The sequence below is a fragment of the Lontra canadensis genome, unplaced genomic scaffold, assembly GCF_010015895.1.
Source record: "Lontra canadensis isolate GAN:19392208 unplaced genomic scaffold, GSC_riverotter_1.0 scaffold19, whole genome shotgun sequence".
NCBI classification, from domain to species: Eukaryota; Metazoa; Chordata; class Mammalia; order Carnivora; family Mustelidae; genus Lontra; species Lontra canadensis.
The window spans coordinates 15,282,376-15,304,390 of record NW_022631013.1 but is presented as its reverse complement, the minus strand read 5'-3'; the positions used below and the strand labels follow the sequence as shown (position 1 = coordinate 15,304,390).

General features: G+C 52.1%; 1 protein-coding gene across 2 annotated transcripts in view; it reads right to left on the bottom strand.

The window, feature by feature from the left end:
- COL15A1 (collagen type XV alpha 1 chain) overlaps positions 1-22,015 on the bottom strand; it is a 101,804-nt gene that overhangs the window by 30,750 nt on the left and 49,039 nt on the right. For both annotated transcript variants that reach the window (XM_032860696.1, XM_032860695.1), the window contains 14 exons: positions 20,110-20,265; positions 18,778-18,921; positions 17,222-17,371; positions 16,594-16,737; positions 12,722-12,781; positions 11,400-11,492; positions 10,216-10,350; positions 9,567-9,629; positions 3,429-3,464; positions 2,905-3,045; positions 2,640-2,708; positions 1,834-1,869; positions 1,648-1,731; positions 279-344 (listed from right to left, as the gene is read on the bottom strand). In XM_032860696.1, coding sequence (XP_032716587.1) covers positions 279-344; positions 1,648-1,731; positions 1,834-1,869; positions 2,640-2,708; positions 2,905-3,045; positions 3,429-3,464; positions 9,567-9,629; positions 10,216-10,350; positions 11,400-11,492; positions 12,722-12,781; positions 16,594-16,737; positions 17,222-17,371; positions 18,778-18,921; positions 20,110-20,265 — 1,377 coding nt within the window. The remainder of the gene's footprint in view (positions 1-278; positions 345-1,647; positions 1,732-1,833; positions 1,870-2,639; positions 2,709-2,904; positions 3,046-3,428; positions 3,465-9,566; positions 9,630-10,215; positions 10,351-11,399; positions 11,493-12,721; positions 12,782-16,593; positions 16,738-17,221; positions 17,372-18,777; positions 18,922-20,109; positions 20,266-22,015) is intronic.

Genomic DNA, 22,015 nt, shown 5'->3' with positions numbered 1-22,015 from the left:
GACGTCACTGGGTTTGTTACTTCTGATTCTCTGATTTCCATGACACATACTTCTGGTACATGAGACTGGAAGCTTCCACTGCATTGGACAAAACTCCCAGGACAATCAAATTAATGTGATGGCAACTTCTCAGAAATGCAAAGTTCCTTTTCCCTTCTATCCTGATACACTCTAGCTCCACACTTCAGGAGCTAAAAGGGTTCCAAACCAATCCAACTTCATTTCTGCAGGGGCCTCTGGGTAGGACCCTCACTCTGGCGGCCGCTGTGGATACGCACCGGAGGCCCAGCCAGCTCAGGAATGTCTGAGAGATTCATGAATCCATGGGTGAGGTTGGTCAAGGACTGAAAAGAAGGAAAGCACAATGAGACAGAGGGTAGCACACACCCCACTGGTGGCAGGCCTTAACGGAGGTCACCCCAGGATGACAGAACACAGGTAGACACCATAACATCAGAAACTGACTGCCAACATACCCATCCCCTCCCCCACGTCTTATACAACAGCACTGAGCTGCCCTAGCACTTTCTTCTTTCAGTTAACCTTAAACTTGCACAATATGTACATGCCTGCTCTCTTTTAAAATTTTAAACATGTGTCTATATTTTTAAGCCATATATATATATATATATATATATATATATATATATATATATATCTCCACAGTAAGCTTGCAATGTTGGCGGGGTGTGTGTGTGTGTGTGTCCACGGGCCTGTTTTACATAAATGGCCTCAGGCTATCTGTATGATTTTTTTTCAACTTGCTTTCTCTAACTACACAGCATGACCATCTTTCCACGTGGAACTGGCTCTATGGGGCATTTTTAGTTTTAAGGTATTACTAAAAGCTGTCTTAAAGGGCCATACAATTCACACTGTTGCTAGAGCATATGAGATTAACTATTTCACCACGCCCTTACCCATGCTGGATATTTTTAATACCCCTCTCTCCCCCTTTTTAAATTCTAGTCATCCTTTTTTCCAGTTATTTGGGATTTTTGTTTTTCTGTCATCTACTGGTATGATGTCATGTGTCTCCAAAGGGCCACAGTTCCTCACCAGTGTGAGGTCCTAACATGAAGGGGACCTTGCTCTGGTCCCAACCACATCCCAGCCTTCTCTACAAATTTCCATCTCTCTCCACCCCATCCACAGCCATCAGCTCCCTGGGCCTTGGACACACTCACGTTTTCTACTCTGAACGGTGGGCCTGCCACCTGAATTCTGGAGGTCCTGTCCTTCACACTTACCTAGTAAGATCCTTCCCAGCTCTCAAGTCTCTGCTCAAAGACACGTCCTCCAGAAAGTCTTCCTGAATTTCTCATAACCCAAAACATCTCCCGTACTTGTTCCCTCACTTATGTTCCTCTGCCTCTCTGTTACAGCTCTGTTACAGCTGTTCTCTTGACTGCAAATGCTGCCAACCAGAGGAGTGTTCTGGAAGCCCCATGCGAGAGAACAGTGGTACTGGGGTAAGAACAGACACACGGGGTATGCTGGCAGCCGGGAACTCCAATGCCAGAAGCCAGCTATGTACCCTCTGTGTAACCACCAGCGCTGAAGGCCCCAAAAGCTGTGGACAACCTTATCTCCCCTTCAGCAAAGGCACAAAATACATAGTCACTCTCCAACCTGGATGACACTCACACTGGACAAGACTTCGATGCGACCTGGTGGCCCCCTGGGTCCAGGGGGTCCCACAATGCTGGCTCCATCCATGCCTCTGTCACCCTGGATACAGCAGTGATAGTGGAAAAAAAGTCATTGTATACAGATAACTCTCCCAGAACCTGGCTGGGAACCCCCACCCCCATCTCAGATCTGTGACCTCACCTTGGGTCCTTGGTCTCCTTTTTCTCCTTTGGGACCCTGGTGAAACAAACAGACATTCTCTGGTTTTCTTCTCTTCACTTTGCTTCCTCCCCATCTATCCTCCTGTCTTGCCGTCTCTCCCTAAGCACCCACATCAATTTTGCTCCCCAGATAATGATGATGGGCAAATTCCCCTTCCGGAGTCAGAAAGAAGAAACACCCATAGAAGCTCTCTGCCAGCAGGGAGTGAGTGTTCTCTTGACCCTGAATCCCAGAGCCTTCTGCATCTGGAGGAGAGGGAAGGGTCTTATTTAATCGTGGAGGGGGCTATGCTGCCTGCCCCTGTGAGGCTTCTCTCCTGGACTGGTATGCTCAGCTCTGGGTCCCATCCGACAAAGATAATGAGATCTTTATCTCATTATCTTTGTCAGATGGGACAAAGATGGGGAGGGGTGGTCCTCTTGAGAGCAGGAATCATTGCAGAGGATGGATAATACCTCCCTGGGACTAGGTGCAGCCGGAAGGAGCCCCTGTCAGGAGCGCAGGGTTCTGAGATGAGGAAAGTGTGAGTAGTGAAGGGGGCAGCAGGTAGGAGGCAAGGAAGCCGAGATGCTTGATGGTAAGGGACAAAGAGAAGACTTTCAAGTTTTCCCCTATGATGTTTTATATAAAACGTCTGTGCCGCTCCTCAAAGAAACAAGCTATAAAGAGCACTTGGTGACCCCATTGCACGGCTGGCAGCCAAAGGCACAGAGAGGGTGAATTACTGAAAACAGCAGAGCCCGGATGGCAGCCCCCCCAGATGAAGGCTTCCAAAATCAACCTACACTGGGAGCCACTGGTCCAGAGGGTCCAGGTTCGTGTAACAGCCTGATGTTTCCAGACCCTTCAGGATCCTGGGAAAGAAAGAGAATGAGAATTTCTTACCCAGTTCCTGAGCACCTACTGGTGCCAGGTGGGGAGCTGGGCCCTGGGGCTGGGCTCAGTGGAGGGTCACCACTGTCTCTGTCATTGGACTAACATTTGTTAGCTGGTTTGCTCCACAGTCCCTAGTGCACATTGTACTTTAGCCACAAAAAGGGGGCAAAGTACCTCAAGTCCAAGTCCCGCTGTACATCCAGGACCTGGGGGCCCTGGTGGTCCAGGAGGCCCTGGGGGTCCCATGACCCCGGGAGAGCCAACTTGTCCATTTTTCCCTGGAGGTCCCGGTAAGCCTCTGTTGCCAGGGTCACCCTGTAAGGAAGACGACAGGTTTATTGTGCAGCCCTGGGTTCACCGGTGAAAGGAGCAACAGACACGCCTGGGTCCGAAAATCATTCTTTGTACTTAATGAGGCTGATGGGTTCTCTGACAGGCACTGCTTCGAGGTACAAAAACCTCCGTCTTGCTAACTGGCATTTCATGTGGAGACACGCTGATGCACTCTGTGCATTTCGCCCTTTGGGTGGAGGGCGTGTGAGGAAAGCAGACATGGTATCCATTCTGCTTTCCCCAAGCACTTCCTGAGATCCGTTTCTCTCTGCTCCCAGACACGCAGACCCTCAGCACTCCAGCCCAATTGAGCAAACCCAGAGAAAGGCCATGAATGAGAAGAAAGTATTTTCTTTTTCTTTTACCTTTTCACCGACTGAGCCGTTAGGCCCCCTTGCGCCCTGGGGAAAAAAACAAAACAAAACAAACAAGACACACACACACACACAAAACAAAAAAACAAGAAAAAGGGCCAATTAATATACATCTCATTTGGTATAATCAGAGGAAAAAGTGCAGAATTAATGACTTTTTTTTTAAAGATTTTATTTATTTATTTGACAGACAAAGATCACAAGTAGGCAGAGAGGCAGGCAGAGAGAGAGGAGGAAGCAAGATCCCTGCTGAGCAGAGAGCCCGATGCGGGGCTCGATCCCAGGACCCTGGGATCATGACCTGAGCCGAAGGCAGAGGCTTTAACCCACTGAGCCACCCAGGCGCCCCAGAATTAATGACTCTTAAGTAACAGGATATTAAAAGGGGCTGATGTCTCCGAGCCGAGGGCATATTACAGTTGTCAGTTTGCTAGGCAAGTTATACTGAAAGCTGGAGAAGTCCGTTTTTCAACTGTTAGCTCATTACCTACCTCAAGAGTGAAAAGGAGAGGTTAAAGATGAAACAAGGAGACTGGAGAGGAAGAATTCCCTTGGAGAATTATCTGTATACTGGCTGGTCCCTTTTCCCACCTTCCCACAATGCAAGTAGAGGGATATGTCTCCTACCTGAAGCCAAGAAAGGGGCTTCAAGAACTTGATATGTATTTCCTAGACTTTTGGAGATTTGTGGAATGATGATGGACTTTCTTCTGGATATATCTAAAGACCAAAAACTGGCTGGGGTGGCCCCGGAATGGGATTGGGGAGGAGGTTATCATTCTAAAGTGGGTTGCATGTCCATTCCCAATGGGAACCACAGTACAGGTTGAGAGAGGGGGGTTAGATGTGGATTCCATAGATGAGAACCAGCGATGAGCTCTGAGTAGAAGGGAGGACCAATGGGGGGGCTGGTGGCCAGGAGTGGTCAACCACAAGAGACATGGCCCTACACCAGGGGACTGTGGACAGGGCCCCCCAGAGGGAGAACCTCTCAGGATTTACAAAGGAAGGAGCCAGGGAAAGGTCCTGACACTTGATTGTGATGTACCCACCTTCTGTGGCTCCGCCGTTCTCCCCAGTCCCTCTCTCACTGGGCTGGATGGCCCTTCATATCAAATCCATAGAAAGGACAGAACAGAGAGTTCCAAAATAATATGCTCAAAAGTCAGATGGCAAATGACACCGAAACTGAAAATACCGAGGAACGCTAAGGCAAAAACACAGGAAGCTGCAGCCAGAGACTTCAATGGTGGAGAGAAAGCACAGGGGAAAAAGGATCCTGCAGAGCAGTGGCAGCGGAAGCCAGGAGCTGGGTGTGGCTCTGATGGGCAGATAAGTTCAAATTCTGGAGCAGTAAGGCTGGCAAGCGGTGCCCATTCCCCCTCACCTCCTGGTCTCACGCCTACATGAACAATGAACATTGTTTACTAGAGTCAGGACATAGGGCCGAGCCTCGAGAGGCTAAGGGAACCCAGGGAGGTCCAGGGGTACCCCCAAACTCATAAGACCAGCTGCAGAGGGGCCCTGCCTGATGGTACACCCCACTGTCCCCATCCTCTCCCCGAAACCTGCAAGTCTCTGAAGTAGATGCTGCCCAGCTCTCCAACAGAGGCAGAAAACAGACCGAAGAGAGGTTCCAATTTCGAAAGCAAACAGACAAGCAAGAAACAGCACACATCCGGGGGGAAGGCAACACAACACTGTGTAAGGGAGGCAGCAGTACCGACAGAATGCATGCCCGGGGAAGGAGCAGGAGGAACAGAAGCCAGTCGGGACTCTAAGTGTATACAATCTGTATTCTCAGGGAGAAAAGGGAGGGCTTTCCAGCCACGAGACGTGGGCAAGCTATCATGGCATAAGCACAGATCACTTCAAGATCTTAGAAATAATACATAACCGCTGAAAGGAAGTGCTCTATAGGGACTGAATCACAAGAGAGGCACCGGAGGAGAGAATTACAGAATCTAGCTGTAGAGTCCCCCTGCCTTCCAGTGGGGACATTAGTGGGTGGCGGGATGGGAAGGGGTTCCGGGAGAAGGAAGCAGTGGTGGCCAGGCTCAGAGGCTTCTCTGCCTACCAACCTGACCGCTGAGAAACTACATGGCACTTTTCACCATGGGCAGAAACAGAAAATAATTGTATTCCAGTTCCTCCTCCTAATCGGGAGGCTGTGGTTTCTGTGCCAGGTTTTCTCGGGTGTGAGCAGCCATGCCATCCTCTGCGGCCTGTTGCCATCTGTCCTTGAAGGAAGTGCCGACCTTCTGCACCTTTCCAGTCACAAGTCACATCGCACTCAATCAGGGATATTGTGAGAAGTTAAACGAGCCTCCTCTCTCGACTCCTGGACTCTATCCTCCAAAAACCTTATTGTGTTTCCAGCTGAGCATGTTAAAGAAAATTATGTTTGGAAAGTGAAAAACGGTCTTTTTCACGTTACCTTCCCAGCTCTTCAAATTGAGAGTACATCTTGTAGCAGTTTCAAAGGAAGTTCTGGAAGGTATTTTGGATCTTGATTAACTGGTCTCAGAAACAGATGATTTTATCCAGCTTGTACATGCAAAAAGGTAGTATTTGGACTCATTCCACTGGCTCACAGATTCGGTGGCCACCATTTTGGAATCTGAGCGGATTGGCTTGGGGCACGGAAGAGCTCATCTTGGAATTTACGTGAACACATACAGTGTAAACTGGGAAACCCAATGACAAGAATCAGCAAAGACTCTCTGCTCTCCAAATGACAGGGTAGAGCTGTACTTCACTGCTCAGTGGGGACTGGAGGATCCTGGAATTCCAACCAGCCCAGCTGCGGGGTTGGCTGTGGCAGTGAGGTATGGAGAGGCCGCTCCACAACGGAAATACTGCCAAAGACCAAGGTGCAGGAGTGCTACAAAATCACACTGCAGAATTCACTAGAAATTTCCGCTCATTATGGTAACTGAATTTGCTAAGGACTTTATTTGACGTCAGTGTACAAGAACATCAAAGAACCTAATAAATACGTTGATTTTTTTTTTTTTCCTGTTGTGGTATCTGAGATGTTACAACTTACTGCCTCATACATGTCTCTCAGCTGAGCTCTTGGTGTTTGTTACACTGATAACTTCAACTTGTTACAATTAGAACTGACCATGGTTGGTTCGGTTTGATGGGGGCCTATGATCCTGATTTTGTACCAAACCCGTCTGATGGTTAAAAAAGATATGAAACAGGAAATCAGGCCAGTACTGAAATGTTCAAGTGACCTAATCTGTTACCAGCCCCAAACCCATTACTGGACCTTTATTAAGCGTGGTTCACCGTGTAGGTTCTCAAGAGCACCCTGCTCTGCCGCGTGTAAGATTTAGAGAACTGCTCAAATCCCGGGTGGGGTTCAGTAGAGAAAGGGCAGCTGATAATGATTTACTTGCATTTCCCCTCATCTCATGGGCAAAACAGAATCTCCTATACGAGGCCCAGTGATGACATATGGGCAGTTCAGTGGGATCACTCGAAGCCCATTAGTGGGAGCTCAACGCCCCTCTGCAGTTCTGGGCACTGAAGAAAACTTCAAAACACAAACTCCTTCTGGCCTGGCTGTCCCAGCACCTTTTGACATCGAAGAACACAGTGAATGACTCAGATTGTAAAAGGAGGACAAGAGTGGGGATTGCAAATGCTATACGTGTGCTGAAGATCTGGGTGGCACAGTGTGCCGGGCACAAAGCAGGAAGGAATGTTCCAGAGATCCATCTCTAGCATGTTGCAGAAGCGTCCTTTCCAGAAGCATTCTGTAGCTGGGAAAGCAGGCAACTCTTGTCCTGTTCCTTCATGGGCTAACGATCTGAGAGGAGCTGCTCCTCTTAATTCGGGGAAAATAAACTGAAAACGCCTGTCATCGAACTCAACATAAAGTAATCGATTGCATAAATTCTTAATGACCATCCACATTTTGAGGACAATCCCAATTTGAAAATAATGAATATATAGGATAATATTCTCTTGCCAGCCAAATAATTCCTTGGGGGAAAATTCTTTATTCTTTGGGGGAAAACTGCCCTTTGGACAACTGCCCAGACTGGTCTCCATACACGGTGAGAGAGAAGAGAGGCTGTTTTCTGGGCGGCGTGAGGAATGATCCCCTTACAGGTGGCCATGTACCGCCTGGCAGGAAATGAGGCCCTTGTCACGGGAGGTATGCAAGCTGAGGAACAGATACCATGGAGGGGAGTCAGGGATCAAGTGATGTGTCACTGGATCCTACATTGTGTGATGACCCGGAAACCGCTCATGTTCTCAGGCACCTTCTGTTATTTCACTTCCCTACCACGCTCCTCGGGTTACTTTTGTCCTTTAAGAGATATTTTTTAGGTAAATGTCATCTGCAAAGTTTCTTCCGAGCTTTCTAGATCTAAATTTCCAAGTCCTTCTAGAGTCTGCTTTCACTTGACCAGAAAGTGTCTTCTGCACGTGGTGTGACAAATTCGGACTCATGCAAATTTGGGGGAGAAAACGGTAATTTATGTCCAACAGTGATCCTGGGCGAGCCTGCCGCCTAGAGCAGTTGCAGACGGTGCCCGCCCCGTGTCCGCGGGTGTGGCTATGGGTATTTTTAAATATGAGACGAGCATGGGAGGGGTGTGTGCGGGTGGGTAGGGGAGAGCTGGAAAGAAGGACAGGGAGGAACAGTGTAGGTCTGTGATGTTTCCTGCAAAATCTAATTTCTTATGAAATAGTTGGTACATGTAAAAATGAGTCCTATAAAGCTTGACAACTAGTGTTTTTCTTCTTTTTCTGAGAAATGAGCTTTCCATGGAAATCAAGTTACTGTTTCAGTTAAAAGAAACACACCTGAGAGCTGATGGAAACTGGAAACTCATTTCAGCAAAGATGGCGGTGTCTGGGGAGTTAGCATTTTCCACAGCTTCATAGAGTGGGGTCCACAGAAGGCCTTGCTCCCCATCCTAGTTGGGAGGGATCATCCCTCCTCTGATCCCCAGAGAAGCTCACGACTGCCTCACTGCAAGGAGGTTTACTTTTTTTTTTCTTATTTTTAGTGTTCCATCATTCATTATTTACATATATACCTCATTTTGATTGCTCTCCTTTGCAGGATGTGGCTTATCTCCTCAAAGAGGCTGGGGACCGATGGAAGGGCAGGACCTCCATCCCCGCGGCATCATGTGGGGTTTGCAGACTGAGGACAATACAGGTTCACAGAGAATGAAGAGACTGAAGGGAATGGCCAGTTCGCTGGTCAGACGCTCACAGAGGCCTGAGCCAGATTCTAAGGACACATAGACAGCGCTAGAGCTGTTTGTTACAGATAAGCTAACACGGGCTCGGAGGGGTCCCGGCAGAATCAATGCTGTGCTAATGGGAAGTGCAGGAGGGACAACTGCTCTCTGCTCTTCGGGAGTTTGAAAGGGCTTCTCAGAGGATGTATCTGAACCGGCCCTTGGAGAACGAGGAAAAGGAAAATCACCTGAGATGGAGAGAAAGCATGTGCAAAGGGCAGGGGGCCATCCAGGAAGGGCAGGCCCAGAGCACCACAGTAGGGTTGCTGGCTGACCCAGAATCCATGTGTGGGAGCGGCAGGGGACGGAGCTGGGAAGGCAGGTCTGGGCACTGTCAGCGTTTGGTCCTTCAGGCAGCAGCAAGGCTTGATACCTTCTCAGCAGAGACCAGAAGGAGCCTGCTGCAGGAGGATGGACAGGTGGGGCAGGTGGGTGGAAGCTGGATTGCGGGTGGGAAGAATGGGACACTGGCGAGAAGCCTGAAGCTGCCGTGCGGAGGAGGAGAGATGAACCTCAGATCAGGGTGGAGAGAGGCAAGGCAGGTGGATGACAGATGGGCCAGTCCCCGAAATGGGTGGGGCAGGGCAGGAAAGGGAGATGAAGCAGGGCTTAGAGAAGATTCTTCGTTTGCGTCCTTGGGACTGGGTAGAAGGCAGCATCATTTACTGAAGCTGGAGATGCTAAACTCAGGTTTGGGCATCAAGAGCCCTGGGATGGAGACATCCAGCAGAGAGAGGATTCGGAGGGGATTAGAAAGGGTTATTCACCTAAGAGGCAAGGACAGGCCTAGAGGTAAGTGAGAGGCGGTGTGGCCTGGTGGACCCCGTGCGTTGGGCCCCTCCCACCCTGTCCTTACCTTCTCTCCTTTCATCCCAGGAAGGCCGGAGGCTCCATCAGCTCCAGGCTGTCCCTCAGGGCCCTGGGAACAACAATGACAATCAGTCCACAACATCTCTGATAAGAATCAAGAATGAACACTTCCTAGAGAAGGAGGCCATAGCTGGGAGGACTGAGCTGGTGAGGTCAGTGGGTCCAGGAGCCTTGTGTCAGTCTAGGGCAGAATGCAGGCCTCTGGCCCCAACATGGTCACTGCTGACCATGCCCTGAGGACAAGTGTCCTTCACTCTCTGGATGGCATCTTCCTCTCTGGAGGGGAGCTGGGGGCAGGGTCAGACCAGATGGCCTCTAGTGGCCTTGTGCTCCAGGCCCAGCACTCTGATGTCCTAGGATTCCAAGATTCCACCTGAGTTTGCCTCTCCTATAATGACTAAGCTAAAGCAGCAAAGGAGGGGGTAGGATGGTGTATTTCTTGGCTTCCGCCTCTTATGAGTCTTAGCAATGACTCAGCTGAGGCCTTTTTTGCTTACAAACATTAACAAGCTGCTCACTCTCTGTTATGAGCCTTCATGTTGGGGTCTGGGGGCTCTACATGCCTCCCTGGCTAGAGGAAACCTCATGGCCACTGAAGAAGGCCACTGAAGGGGGAGAAGACCCCAGGGGCTCACCGGGGGTCCAGGTTCACCAGCAGCTCCATCCTCTCCAGGCGATCCAGGGGGTCCCATGAAAACATCAGTTCCTGGTTTTCCTGGAATCCCAGGTGAGCCAGGTGGGCCTGGGGGGCCTGGGGGGCCTGGGGGACCCTAAAAAAACAGAAAGTCTGTTAAGAAACAGCAGGGGAGGAGATAAACGTACTAAGCATTTATGTTCCATCCATTCTTTCCTTTCCTCACACTAACACTACAAGTAGAGAGCGGTGTTTGCACTTAGCTGATGGGGGAAACTGAGGCTCAGTGAGATAATGTGACTTGGTCTGGGCTCACACACTCACAGCTAATTATTAGAAGAGCTGGGATTTGAACCAGGGTCTTTCTGAGCCCCTCATATCATGTGTTCTCCCCAGTTATATGTGTACAATAAAAGCCTAATCAGTTAGACTTTTCAGAGGTGCTCTAATTTAGTTTTCTGATTACCTGACAGAGCAGTCAAAAACTTCCTGTTGCTAACCCTTATTAAAACTCTTTAGCCTCTTGCTGGGTTGGCTGATCCCACCAGCCTGGAAGAGCCATGTGGCTCCCACTCCATTTACACAGTGAGTCCAGAACTTTCCTGCTCTATCCTGAGGTGTGGGTGGGGAGGGGGGCAACTGAGTGGTGGGGAATCAGCACAGGGGGGTCTGAGTGAGGTTCGGGCCTCAGGACAAAGCCACCAGCTGCAGCTGGAATAGGGAGGTGCTGCCCGGGAACCAGGAACCAGGAACCAGGAACCAGTGGCGGCCCTGCCTTGGGCGGGAGGCTGAGGGGGTAAGACCAAAGAGGAAGGAGTGGCTGAAGAGGTAGGAGGGGCTGCCTCAGGGTAGGGAGGATTTCAACAAGAGTCTGGAAGCCGAAGTGTGAAATACTACCTAGAGAGGAGGCCAGTGGTTCTCTATAGTGGTTTCAGGGAACGGGGGTAAAACCAAGCAAGAGGTGAAGGTCACAGGCATATGCTGCAGGACAGCCCAGGATGCCAGCGAAAAGGGGGCAGGGGCGAAGTAGGGGTCCTGAAGAGAAACTAAGGCTCATATTCACTTGAAACAAAACTGATCAAAGTGGAAAATGCCAAACATAGACACATGTGGGGGGGGAATATAATCCTCCCAATAACTGGGAAGGCAACCCCAAACACCAGGTGGTTCCATCTTCACACTCACCCTCAGCAGCTCCTCACTGCGCACCAGCTCGCCAGAGCCGGAGCCGACGTCCAAGCCCCAGTCCAGGCCAGAGCCCTCGGCCTCAGCTCCTACCTGGAGAGAGAAGAAATTCCCACCACTTGGTTTCACCTGCCACTCCCTAAGGACAGCCTTGTCACCAAAAGTCTTTCCTTACTCTGTAGCCCTGTAACTGCAGCTGCCAACCTTCCTTCTGGCCTTTTCTCCCGTTCCCTTCTACCCCTCCCCTCCTTCCCCACCAAGTCCTGCTGCACAGCCAACGGGCAGCCCGTCCTTGAACATACTGTGCTCGTTCGCATCTTCTCAGCCTCACTTCCTGCCTTCCAAACCCCTACTCATCCTTCGAGGCCTAGTTCTACTGTCTCCACTTCCAGGAAGCCCTCCCACCCCATTTCCAGGTGGAGGCGGAATTCATTTCTCCCTACTCTGTGTTCCTCACCAACCTCTGCTGAGGTCTTGATTTGGTGGTAGGACCACCTGACTTGAAGCTCAGTTGTGTGTATGTCTGTCAGCCCCTCCAGACTAGGACCCCTCCAGAGCTGGCCCATCCCGAGATACCGCTGGATGTCCAGTATCTTGGCACAAGATCTGATACCAGGAAGCTGGCCCATCCCGAGATACCGCTGGATGTCCAGTATCTTGGCACAAGATCTGATACCAGGAAGGTACTCAGTGCTTACTTGTTGAATGCCATCAAATTCCTCCAAAGAACAAAAGGGAATTTCTAAAAACCCCTTTCTGGGACTTAATTCCTGAGCCCAAGAACCAGGTGAGGCTGAACTCAATCACAGAACGTGCAAGGAGCACACACTCCAAGGCCCCGAGGAGAAGCAGGGCTGGAGGTCCGGGCTGGGTTGAGAAGGGAGCAGTGGTATGGGAGAAGGAAGGTGGGGACTGCGGGGGCTTGCTGACACCGTCTGAGGGACCAGCTAGACTCGGGGCTTGGAGACTGACTGGATGGGGGGTGGGAGGCAGAGGGCTCCTGGCGGAGGCTTCCTGATTTCTGTCTTGGTATCCAGGAAGGTGGGGCACCACTCCCAGAAACGGGGCATCCTGAGGGAGGAACAGATCTGGGGCATTGCAACAAGTCATTCAGGATGTGGTTGAGAGACGTACAGGCCGTTCAGAACACCGGATATAAACGGGATGTAAAGAGACTCCGCTCCTGAGCTCACTGAGGGTTCTGACAGAGGTGAAGGCCCCACGTGTCACTGGAAGACACCCTGAACCTTAGGCTGGGCCTATTTCTTGGCTTCCCAGCCCCTGCATGCTGTGTGTGCGCTGAGCCTGGGTGAGGGTCTCACCGTGAGTCCGGTCGGCCTGGCAGGTTCGGGATGGCCAGGAAGCCCCTCCCCAGCTTCAGCCTAAAGAGAACAAGATGGTCAGTGGAGTGCTGGCCGCCCCCCCCCACACACACACACTGTCCCCTCTGCTCCCTGTAGAAACCGCTCATCTTTAAGAGGAGGCTTACGCAAGGAGGGAGAAGGCTTTGTTCTTCATAAGCCAGCCCAAGGGACACTCAACCACCCTGGGCTCAGGAGCCCTTCATCTCTGCATCACACGCATAGTATGCATGGGAATGATGGAAGGAAGGAGGCAGTAGGGACCCTCTCCATCCCATCACCTAGGGTCCCCCCGTCCCACACCCTGGTCCAGGTGCTGCCAGAACAAGGTAGCCAGGCCCATGTGCCTCCCTCTGAAGTGGGTCCTGGCCACCCTGCTCCCCCCACCAGCCCTTCACCCTGTCCACAGGGTTGTAGGCCTGTCTCCCTGGGACCGGGGGCTTCTGGAGGGCAGGTGTGGCACCCCAATCTCCTCCAGGCCCCAGTGCCTGACACATGGCCCTTGGTGGGTACTCAGGAAATGCTTTCAGAGTGACAGGAATACCCACTTGGAAAGGAAAAGGAAGCAGAAAATGAGAAAATGCAGCATCCCAGGGGGTGTTCAGCTGTCACAAACGGTGCAGAGAAATGGCTGCTCTGACAAAAAAGGTGACACAATGGTCTGAGCCACCAGAAGGAATGGAAACACAAACAGTACATTCGCACAGAGCTCCTGGGAACTCTGCTAGCATCCGAAGTCCACCGAGGAGGCCAGCCTAAAAGGAGGACACCACCCTCCCCAGACTCCAAGCCCTCCCGCCCCTCCATCCCCACCGGCAGCCCTTCTGACCCCACCAGGGCCGGAACACCCTCCATCCGGGGGAGGGTGGGAGGGAGGCAAGAGGACCGGGACCAGCAGGCAGACCAAAAAGATCCCCAGAGGCAGCCAGGTTGCTGCCTCTGGCTAGAGCAGGCTCCGAGGGTGGGACCTCAGCAGGCTGGGGGGCTCCCGGAGGTCCTGGCCCTGGTTACCATGGGCACAGCCCCTCGGTGACAGTTCAACCTCACTGCTGCTTCAGGAACAGTCTGTTATCTGTCTGTGGGGACAGACACCAGACAAGGCACTCCCACCAACACCACCTGATTTCATCCTGGCAACATCCTCGAGGGGTAGTCTCCACCACCCCCCATTTTACAGATGGAGAAACTGGAGCACATAAGTGGCAAAGATCTCTCTGGAAATCCCACAACTCCCAAGAAGCAAACCCAAGTGTCTGAAGCCCCCATGCTCCTGGGCTTTCCCAGGAAGACAATCAGGGGCAGAGACGGGAGCCGAGCCAGAGAACACCCAGAATTGGAAGGATCCTCTGATTACAGATGGGGAAACTGAGGCCTGCAGAGGTTAAGGCCACCGATCAATGAGGAGAGGTGGCCAGACCTGAGCCCAACACCTTTTATTTTTGGTTCGCCCGGACTCCCAATTCAGTCTCTTTGGGACTCAGTCCTCCTACTGCTTTTGTTATTTCCTTGATCAGAACTGACTCTATTTACCCCAAATAACACGCTCCAGTCACCTGACCAGAGCCAATGTATTCTCCAGAATGGTCACAGCACCAGCCTTTTCTGCTTGCGGCCCAACCTGCCCTTTCCTTCCCACATGTCCTCTCTGAGCCAAGAAAAGAAGATATCATTGAAACCTGGTCCGTGTCCCAAAGACATGATGGAGCAGCTCAGCTCCGATGTGGGAGCCCTTTCGTGAGCTAAGTGTGGCCTGGGGGCTTGCAGTAAGCCCCTGCACAGAGGTTTGGCCACCTAGCCTCTGCTATGCCCCTCAAACCCAGCAGACACTAGGGTCTTGGTAAGTATTCCCCTGACTAGTGGGAAGTCTTCCCTGATGAGTGGGAAGACTGTAGACATGGAGTGACCTCATTTGGACCACCTGGACCCTGATGACAGGCTTCCGGCTCATGTCTGAAGATGGGTGTCTGGCGACAGTGCAAAATACAAAAAGACAAAGTCCAGACAGTAAGGCTTTCACCCCTACTCATCTCCTGGGAGCTGTGTGACCCTAGGCAAACTGCCAGCCCTCTCTGGGCCTGCATACGTAATTGGTTGGGTGTAGCCATGCATTAGGTAAGCTCTTCCATGTACTGATTCATGTGATTCTCACCACCACCCAAGAAATAGGTGTTAAGACCCCGTGTTACATAAACAGAGAGAGAGGTGAGAAATGCGTCACAGGGCTGTGGCAGAGCCAACCTTGGATGTCCCTTTCCCCCACTGTCTTGGGTGACTTTGAGACTCACAAGGATCCTAAAGATGGCGTGGGTACGCTCTTCGCTGCCCCTACTGTGCCTTTAAAACATTTGCTCCTGAACCGAGGCTTCCATTTCCCTTCCCTGCCGATTCCTGGCACAGTGACCTATCTTAGGGGTGACCTGTCTTCATCAGTCACATGCCAGAGCAAACTACAATCAGTGTGGCTCCCCCTTTCCCCATTGTCCCCCTGCCTGGACTCTCCTTAGACCTTTCACAAATTCCCACTGTAAAAGTCATAAACACCTCTGGTGAAAACACCAGAATGTATTAGGAACCTGCCAGGCCTCCCCGATCCTGCCACTTTGAGGACTCAACTGCTAACACTCAGGGAGGGTATTTCCTTCCAGAGTTCGTGCGTGTTTATTTTTAAATAGTGAAGACCACAGAATGTACTCGAGCTTATAATCCGTTTTCATCGTTCAATGTTATGTTGTATTTCTCCCACCATTAAATACTCTTAATAAGTGTAATTTTAATAGCTGCATAATGTTTCGTTATTTGAATATACTTTATTCAATCACCCCCCCCATGGTTGTCTCATTAAACTGTGTCTGATTTTTTTCTATTATGGGTAATATGAAGATTAGCAAATGTGTCTATAACCAAGCCTTTTTACACAGCAGACTATCTCCTTTAGGACTGATTCCCAGAACAGGAGCCTCTGGGTCAATTTCGCCAAGAGGTTCTCATGAGTAGTGAGCCCAGCGGCATTGCCAGCAACGGGGCTGGTTTAACTAGACAATGCAGGGGGTTAGTCCTGGAAGGCTGTGGCAGGTCCCATAGGTCACACACCGGTAGCCTGGGTCAAGGCTTTGAAAGTGCAGGTGACCAGGTGTGACTCTGGTCACTAGACTGTCTCTTGAAAATATTCACACCTGAAGAGCAGCTTCCTTTAGATTCACAGCTGCCCGTGCTGGGAACCAGCTCTGGGGCTCTAGTTCCAAAGCACGAAGTTACAGCCCTTAAGTGAGGGCAATGCTGGGCATGCATACAGAGTTTTCCAAACATTCCCAGACCTGCATCCTCTGACTCGGCCTCACAGCCGTCCTCCCGCGAAAAGGAGGGAATGAGGCCTAGGAAAAGAACGGGTTTGCTTGAGGTCATGCAGGTACGGCCCAGAATTACAGAAACTCGTGGGAGAAGGGACGTGGAGGTCACCTCCACACACCTCTGAGTCCCTGCTGAGTCTGAGAAGCTTCCCCGAGTCTGGGATGGGACTCACCTGACATCAGGGTCTTGGTGTCTTCAGCCAGCTCTGCCTGTTACAAAGTTCTCATCTGAACTTGGGGACAACTGGGGACATGAACCCAGGTGCCCTACCTTTTTACCTCTTGCTTTTTCCTCCACACTCTGTGGCTTCCTTGTGTGTTCCCATGTCGCAGGCCCCTCAAATGCCCAAATGTGGAACCTTCATGAACCAAAATGAAACCCGCCTCTAAGCAAGCCAGGGGCAGGTCCCTCCCAGGATGCCGGCCTTTCTTTTTCCCCTCAATAAGACAGGTCATGCCAAGTCTTTGCGCCTCTACGCCACTCACCAGAGTGACCCCTCTCTCTGAAGCCACCGTGGGTATGGACAGTGGGGGCCCCTCTGGGGGGCTGCCATCCAGCTCTTCTGCCACAGTCCCGGGCAGGGGCTCCCCTGCTGCGGCTGCTGCTAGGTCCTCCTCTTCACCAGAACCCTGAAAAGCAAAACCAACAAGAGGCATCACCTCGCCTGGCCTGTGACGCAGCGCGCGGCAGGCTGCCCGTGAGTCTGGGTGACTGTCATTCCTACAGTGCCTGTCCAACCTCACAACACTTGCTTACCTTCAACCGTCGGTACACGCAACATTCACAGAAGCCTAGACTCAAAATTCCCCTCCCACATGTGCATCTCCTCTTCCCACGCATCCTCTGCCCACCCCACCCCCATCCCTAGCGACCCCTTCCAACCTGGCAGCACTCTGAGAAAATTCTTGGACAAAGCTAGGAAGTAGCAGGGTGGGGAACCTGATTCCCTGACCTGCTCTCTCACGCTCCTTCCAGGCACCCTGCCTCCCTCCAGGGGCGCCGACCCTGATCTGGGCTCTCCCAAAGCTGGGAAGGCCAGTGACCGCTCGTGTCCCAGGATGCTGACCCCTCTCCCTGCCGCGAGCCAGACAGAAAATGCCAGGAGACACTTACAGAAGCAACTGCTTGCTCAGGGGCCGCTGTGGGTGTGGGAGGGGCCAGGCCACCGGTGGGGACCCCGCGAGTCTCCTCTTCCTCAGAAGTGCTGGGGGTCACTTCCACTGCAGCTGCCGGTGTTGTGAACATTGCCTCCCTGATTGCACCCTGAAACAAAAACGGCATGAATCGGCCCCTTCTTCTACCCGCCCTGATTCAGCAGGTGTATGGCTGCAGGACAGGAAGCCACTGGGCCACCAAATAGATAACTCATGTGGCCATAGCTTTGCTCGAGCAAGACCCACCTTGGCCCACAGAGCCCCGGAACCCCAGGCTGGAGCGCACCTCTCAGGTCAGGGCACTCGTTCCCCAGACACCCCCACAGCACCCCGCTGCCCAGTGCTTTGGCTGGTTAAGGGTCCGACGAGCCACCCGGGTGCTCCTGGGATGGTATTTCCTTGACAAAGTGGTATTTGAGCTGAACTTTGAAGGCTAAGCCAGGATTAAGGGCAGGGCAGAGGGAAGAAGAGGTTCAAGGCAGAGAGGAGAAGGTCTGGGCATGTTCAAGAAACTGAAGGAAGGTCAATCAGGTGGGAGTACTGACAGCTGGGGAGACAGTGAACCAAGATGTGGTCACCAAGGCTGGCCAGGCTAGATCCTGAAAAGCCTTGTGGTCAGGGGCGGGGGAGCAGGGTCTGCAGTGACGGTGATGGGAAGCTCCAAGCAGAGGGCTGCTCCCACAGGAGGAGTTGGGGAGAGGATGAAGGACTCATGGGGCCTCAGCTATTGTCTGGACTGGGGACATGCTGTCTTAGTCCACAGGCTGGCACCAGGGAAGGGGAGAAGGAGGCAGGTACACAGTGGGTTTAGATAGAAAACCAACAAGACCTGATGCTTGACAGGATGTGGGGAGTAAAGAAGACGGAAGAGAATTCTGGATTGGCCAACTAGGAGGCAATGGTCCCAATCATTTGAGGTGGGGACACAACAGTGAACATAGGAAGTCCAGGTTTGAGTCTGAGTCTGAAGAACTTGCAGGACTGCCACTGTAATGACATTTTAGGGACAGACCTGCCACAGGTCCTGAGATATTTGCATCCCACCTTCACGAGCTAGGAACACTATCTCCATGCTGCCTAAGAAGAAGGTTGAGGAAGCTTGGCCCTGCCCTTGACCCTGATTCCCTCTGCCCTCTGCCAGCCTGTGCTTGTGTCCAGAAATTGGCCATGGCTGTGCCCACCATTACCTGACCCGCCCACATCCAGGCTCCCCCACCCTGGCTCCTGCCCCACCACTGGTGGAGGTGGTGGGTCCCTGAGACTGCCCCCACTCGCCAGCTCTCCACATCCCCCCAACTGGGCTCCCCACCGGCCTGCTGGGGCTGTCAGCACATGCAGTCCCCAAGCCAGCTGGGCTCTAGCACACACATACCCCGGCCTTGGCCAGCTCCCCTTCAGAGAAGTGCCCCATTCAGGCTCCTTTAGGTGTGCTGAGCAGAATGAAGATGGGTCCTCAGAGAAGGTCAGGACCCACCCAGCTGCGAACTCAGCGCTGGGGCACTCTGCACCCCTTACCCATGTAATCCCTTCCCCGGCGTCCTGGATGGGCATGGACGGGGTCACTCCGCCTGCAGGTACCCTGCTGGCCTCCGCTTCCCCGGCGGTGCTGCCGGCCTCCCCAGCTGCAGTGGCTGCTGAGCCTTCTTCAGCGTCTGCACCCTGAGCAGGAAGACATCATGAGGGAGCTGGAGGCAGCAAACCACCCGGCCCCGTGAGTGCCTGCTTGCTGGCACTTCCTGGCCCTCAAGGCACCTGCAGCTCCCAGACCTCACCTCATGCTAACGCCCTGAACACGGCACCCACACAGAAACCCACGCCTTGCATACCACTCGAGGCATGAGCCCTGGGTCAACAGGCCACCTACGTGGTTCACTCCGTCCCTCGCTGTCACCCTTGGTGCCGCGCACCGCCGTCCTTGCCTTCTCCCTTCTGCTCCTCCCAGAAGGAGGGCTGTCACCAATGCCCCAGTCGTGGTGCTGGGACAAAACCTGGGACTCGCAACGCCCAGCCTTCTTTCTTGTTAGAGGACTTGGCTGCCCTCACTGACAGCTTGCTCGTCTCACTCTCCTTCGACACCTCCTGCGTGCCTAACCCTGCCCTCCCCACAGGCACCAGCCATCACGGGGGCAGATCCACCGGGTGCCTTACAAGCCCTTACTCACGGAGACTCGTGGCGGGACATGACATCACTGACCAAACCCAGAGCAACACAAACCACCTGTTGCCCGGACCATGACAGCCTCCGGTCCCAGGCCTGGCCTCCAGGCTTGCTTCTCCCACCCTTTCTCCACTTTCTAAGCCCTACTCTGACGAGGCCACTAGCCCTTCAGTGACTCACCACTTCTGAACACACTCCAGCTCCAACTCGTGGCTCCCCAGGTCTCAGGGGCCTCTCTGGCCACATTCCCTGCCCCTCTTGCTCACACATGCCCCTTGCATGTTCCTGTTGATGCCTCCAGGCCTCTGCTCCTACTGGCCTGCCACCTGCTGGGCTCCTTCCAGGCATCCCCGTAGTCTTGCCTTTGGCATCCTTTCCCTAAGAAGGCTTCCAGGACCCCCAAGTCTGGGTTCTGGGCCCCTTTCGGTGCTTCTCCTATTGTACCTCTTAGAGCTCTGTCCCCAGGAACTGGCCTATCCTATTTGCCTGTGCCCAGCATAACACATCTGTCCACAAACAGCTGCTGACTGATGCAGCAGAACCCTCAGTCTCCAAATCGGTGTCCACTCAGACTGGATCCCACAAGGCCCCCACTCTGCATTCTGCAGACTGAGAAGGAAGACCAGTGACCGCTCCCACCTGAGATGGCCGCCCTCCCCCAGAAATGGCATAAGCTCTGAGCTACTCACCAGAGTGACCCCTTCCCCTGTGTCTTCAGTGGACAAGGACAGGGCTGGCCCCCCGGTGGGCACACTGCTGGCCTCTGCTTCCCCAGAGGGGCTGGGGGGCAGCTCGGCCTCCCCAACCGCTGCTGTGGCTGCCAAACCTTCCTCAGCACGCACACTCTGAAACAAAAGCATCGTGAGGGACCATGTCACTGAGCCCGTGGCTCTGACCAGTGTGCCTGTGGCTGGATGGATCAGACTGCTCACACCCCTCTCCGTCAGCTTGTGTTTCCGTAGCTTCCTTCTCTCACAGCGCTTTCTTATCTGTGACGTCACCCCCACACCACGACAGTCCCAGAATCCCAGAATGCCGGGGACAGGAGAGACTGTAAGGCAAATGGATCTCCTGTTTGATTCCAAGCATCTGTTTGCACATGCCCCGTGACCGGGAGATCCCTGTCTCCTGGATCACCCTGCTCCAGCTCCAGACACTTCTGTCTAGACACATCTGTGTCCCTGTGACCTCCCCCAGGTGCCCATCCAGGAGCCATAGAAACAAGTTGAAAGCCTTGTTTTTCAATTCAGAGATTCAGAGAGATGCAGGCAACAACAATGACCTCCCCAGGCTTCTCCAGACTGACCCCCCATGATTCATCTCTCCCTGTGACTCAGTTTCCTTGGGAAATGCTACACAGCTGATGCATGAAAGGGATACAGCAGTTTGGCTGCGAGTGGCATCAACCTATGTTATATCTCAGTTTCCAAAGGTTTTTTTTTTTCTTTTAAATTTGGAGGGTGCGGGGGTCATTTTATTTTGTTTTGTTTCACAAAAAGTAGCTCTTTTGGATACTAAAACCGCGAAGCTGATCAAAGGTAGATTTCCTTGCTGCAGGATTTATAAGGGGACGATCATAAGGAGGATATAAAGTGCAGTATTTCCCAAATGTGTTTGACCACAGAACCTTTTTCCCTACAACATTAATCCTTGCATTAATCCCCACCGCCCCACAAAAAAAGAGAAGGTGGTGTCACAGATTTTAAAATGAGACTCTGCTTCAAATTGAGCTGAAGTCCCAAAGGCCTTACACTAAAGTATAATTAAGAACAATTAATTCATTGTACAATTAAGTACACTTCACATGCTAGAAGGAGGGACCAGACCACTTGTGTGGGATGTACTAAGACACAAGAAAGGAAATCAGTTCTATCAAGGTTAGCTGCCACCTGCCTTCAGGCTATAGAGGAAAAGGTAAAGAATGCCTTTGGAGACAATCATCGGTGTGGGGGACCTTCTCCTCCCTTCTCCCCACTACAAACCATTTGTGAGCTGGATATGTGTTCCTTGGAAGCTGAGAGACAAAGGGGCTGAATTTTGATATTATGCCAGACTAGACTTTGGAAAAAGCTGTGAAAATAGGTTATTATCAGGTGGCATCTGGGAGAGCATAAGTGTCTGAGTTCCATCCCACGATAACAGAAAGAATGAGCTGAACCTGTGGGATTTTAGCAGAGGTTGTTGTGAAAAGAAGACATTTGCTTTAATTTTGTACTTTACTGTGTCTAACATTTTAAAAAATTGGCTTTGCGGGTATAAAAGCCAATTACCCAACAATGGAGTGGACACGCACGTGTGCAATCAATCTGGTTCTGTCTAAAAGGGGCTCCAAAGGAAAAGGCTGTGTTCCTTCACAGATGAGCAGGAGGGAGGTGGTTACCGTGGGGAAGACCCGGCACCCATCCCCTGGGGAAGGTGTGAGGACCAGCTTGTGCTGCATCTCCTCCCCCTGACCTGGTGTGTGGTCTACTCTCCTCCGTACAAGGATGTTCAGCAAAACCCCCCTTGATTCTTTACCATGCCCCATACAAGTTCCCATCAAGTCTGCAATGAGCAAACAAATTGACTACCGATTTGGCAAATGAAATATACCAC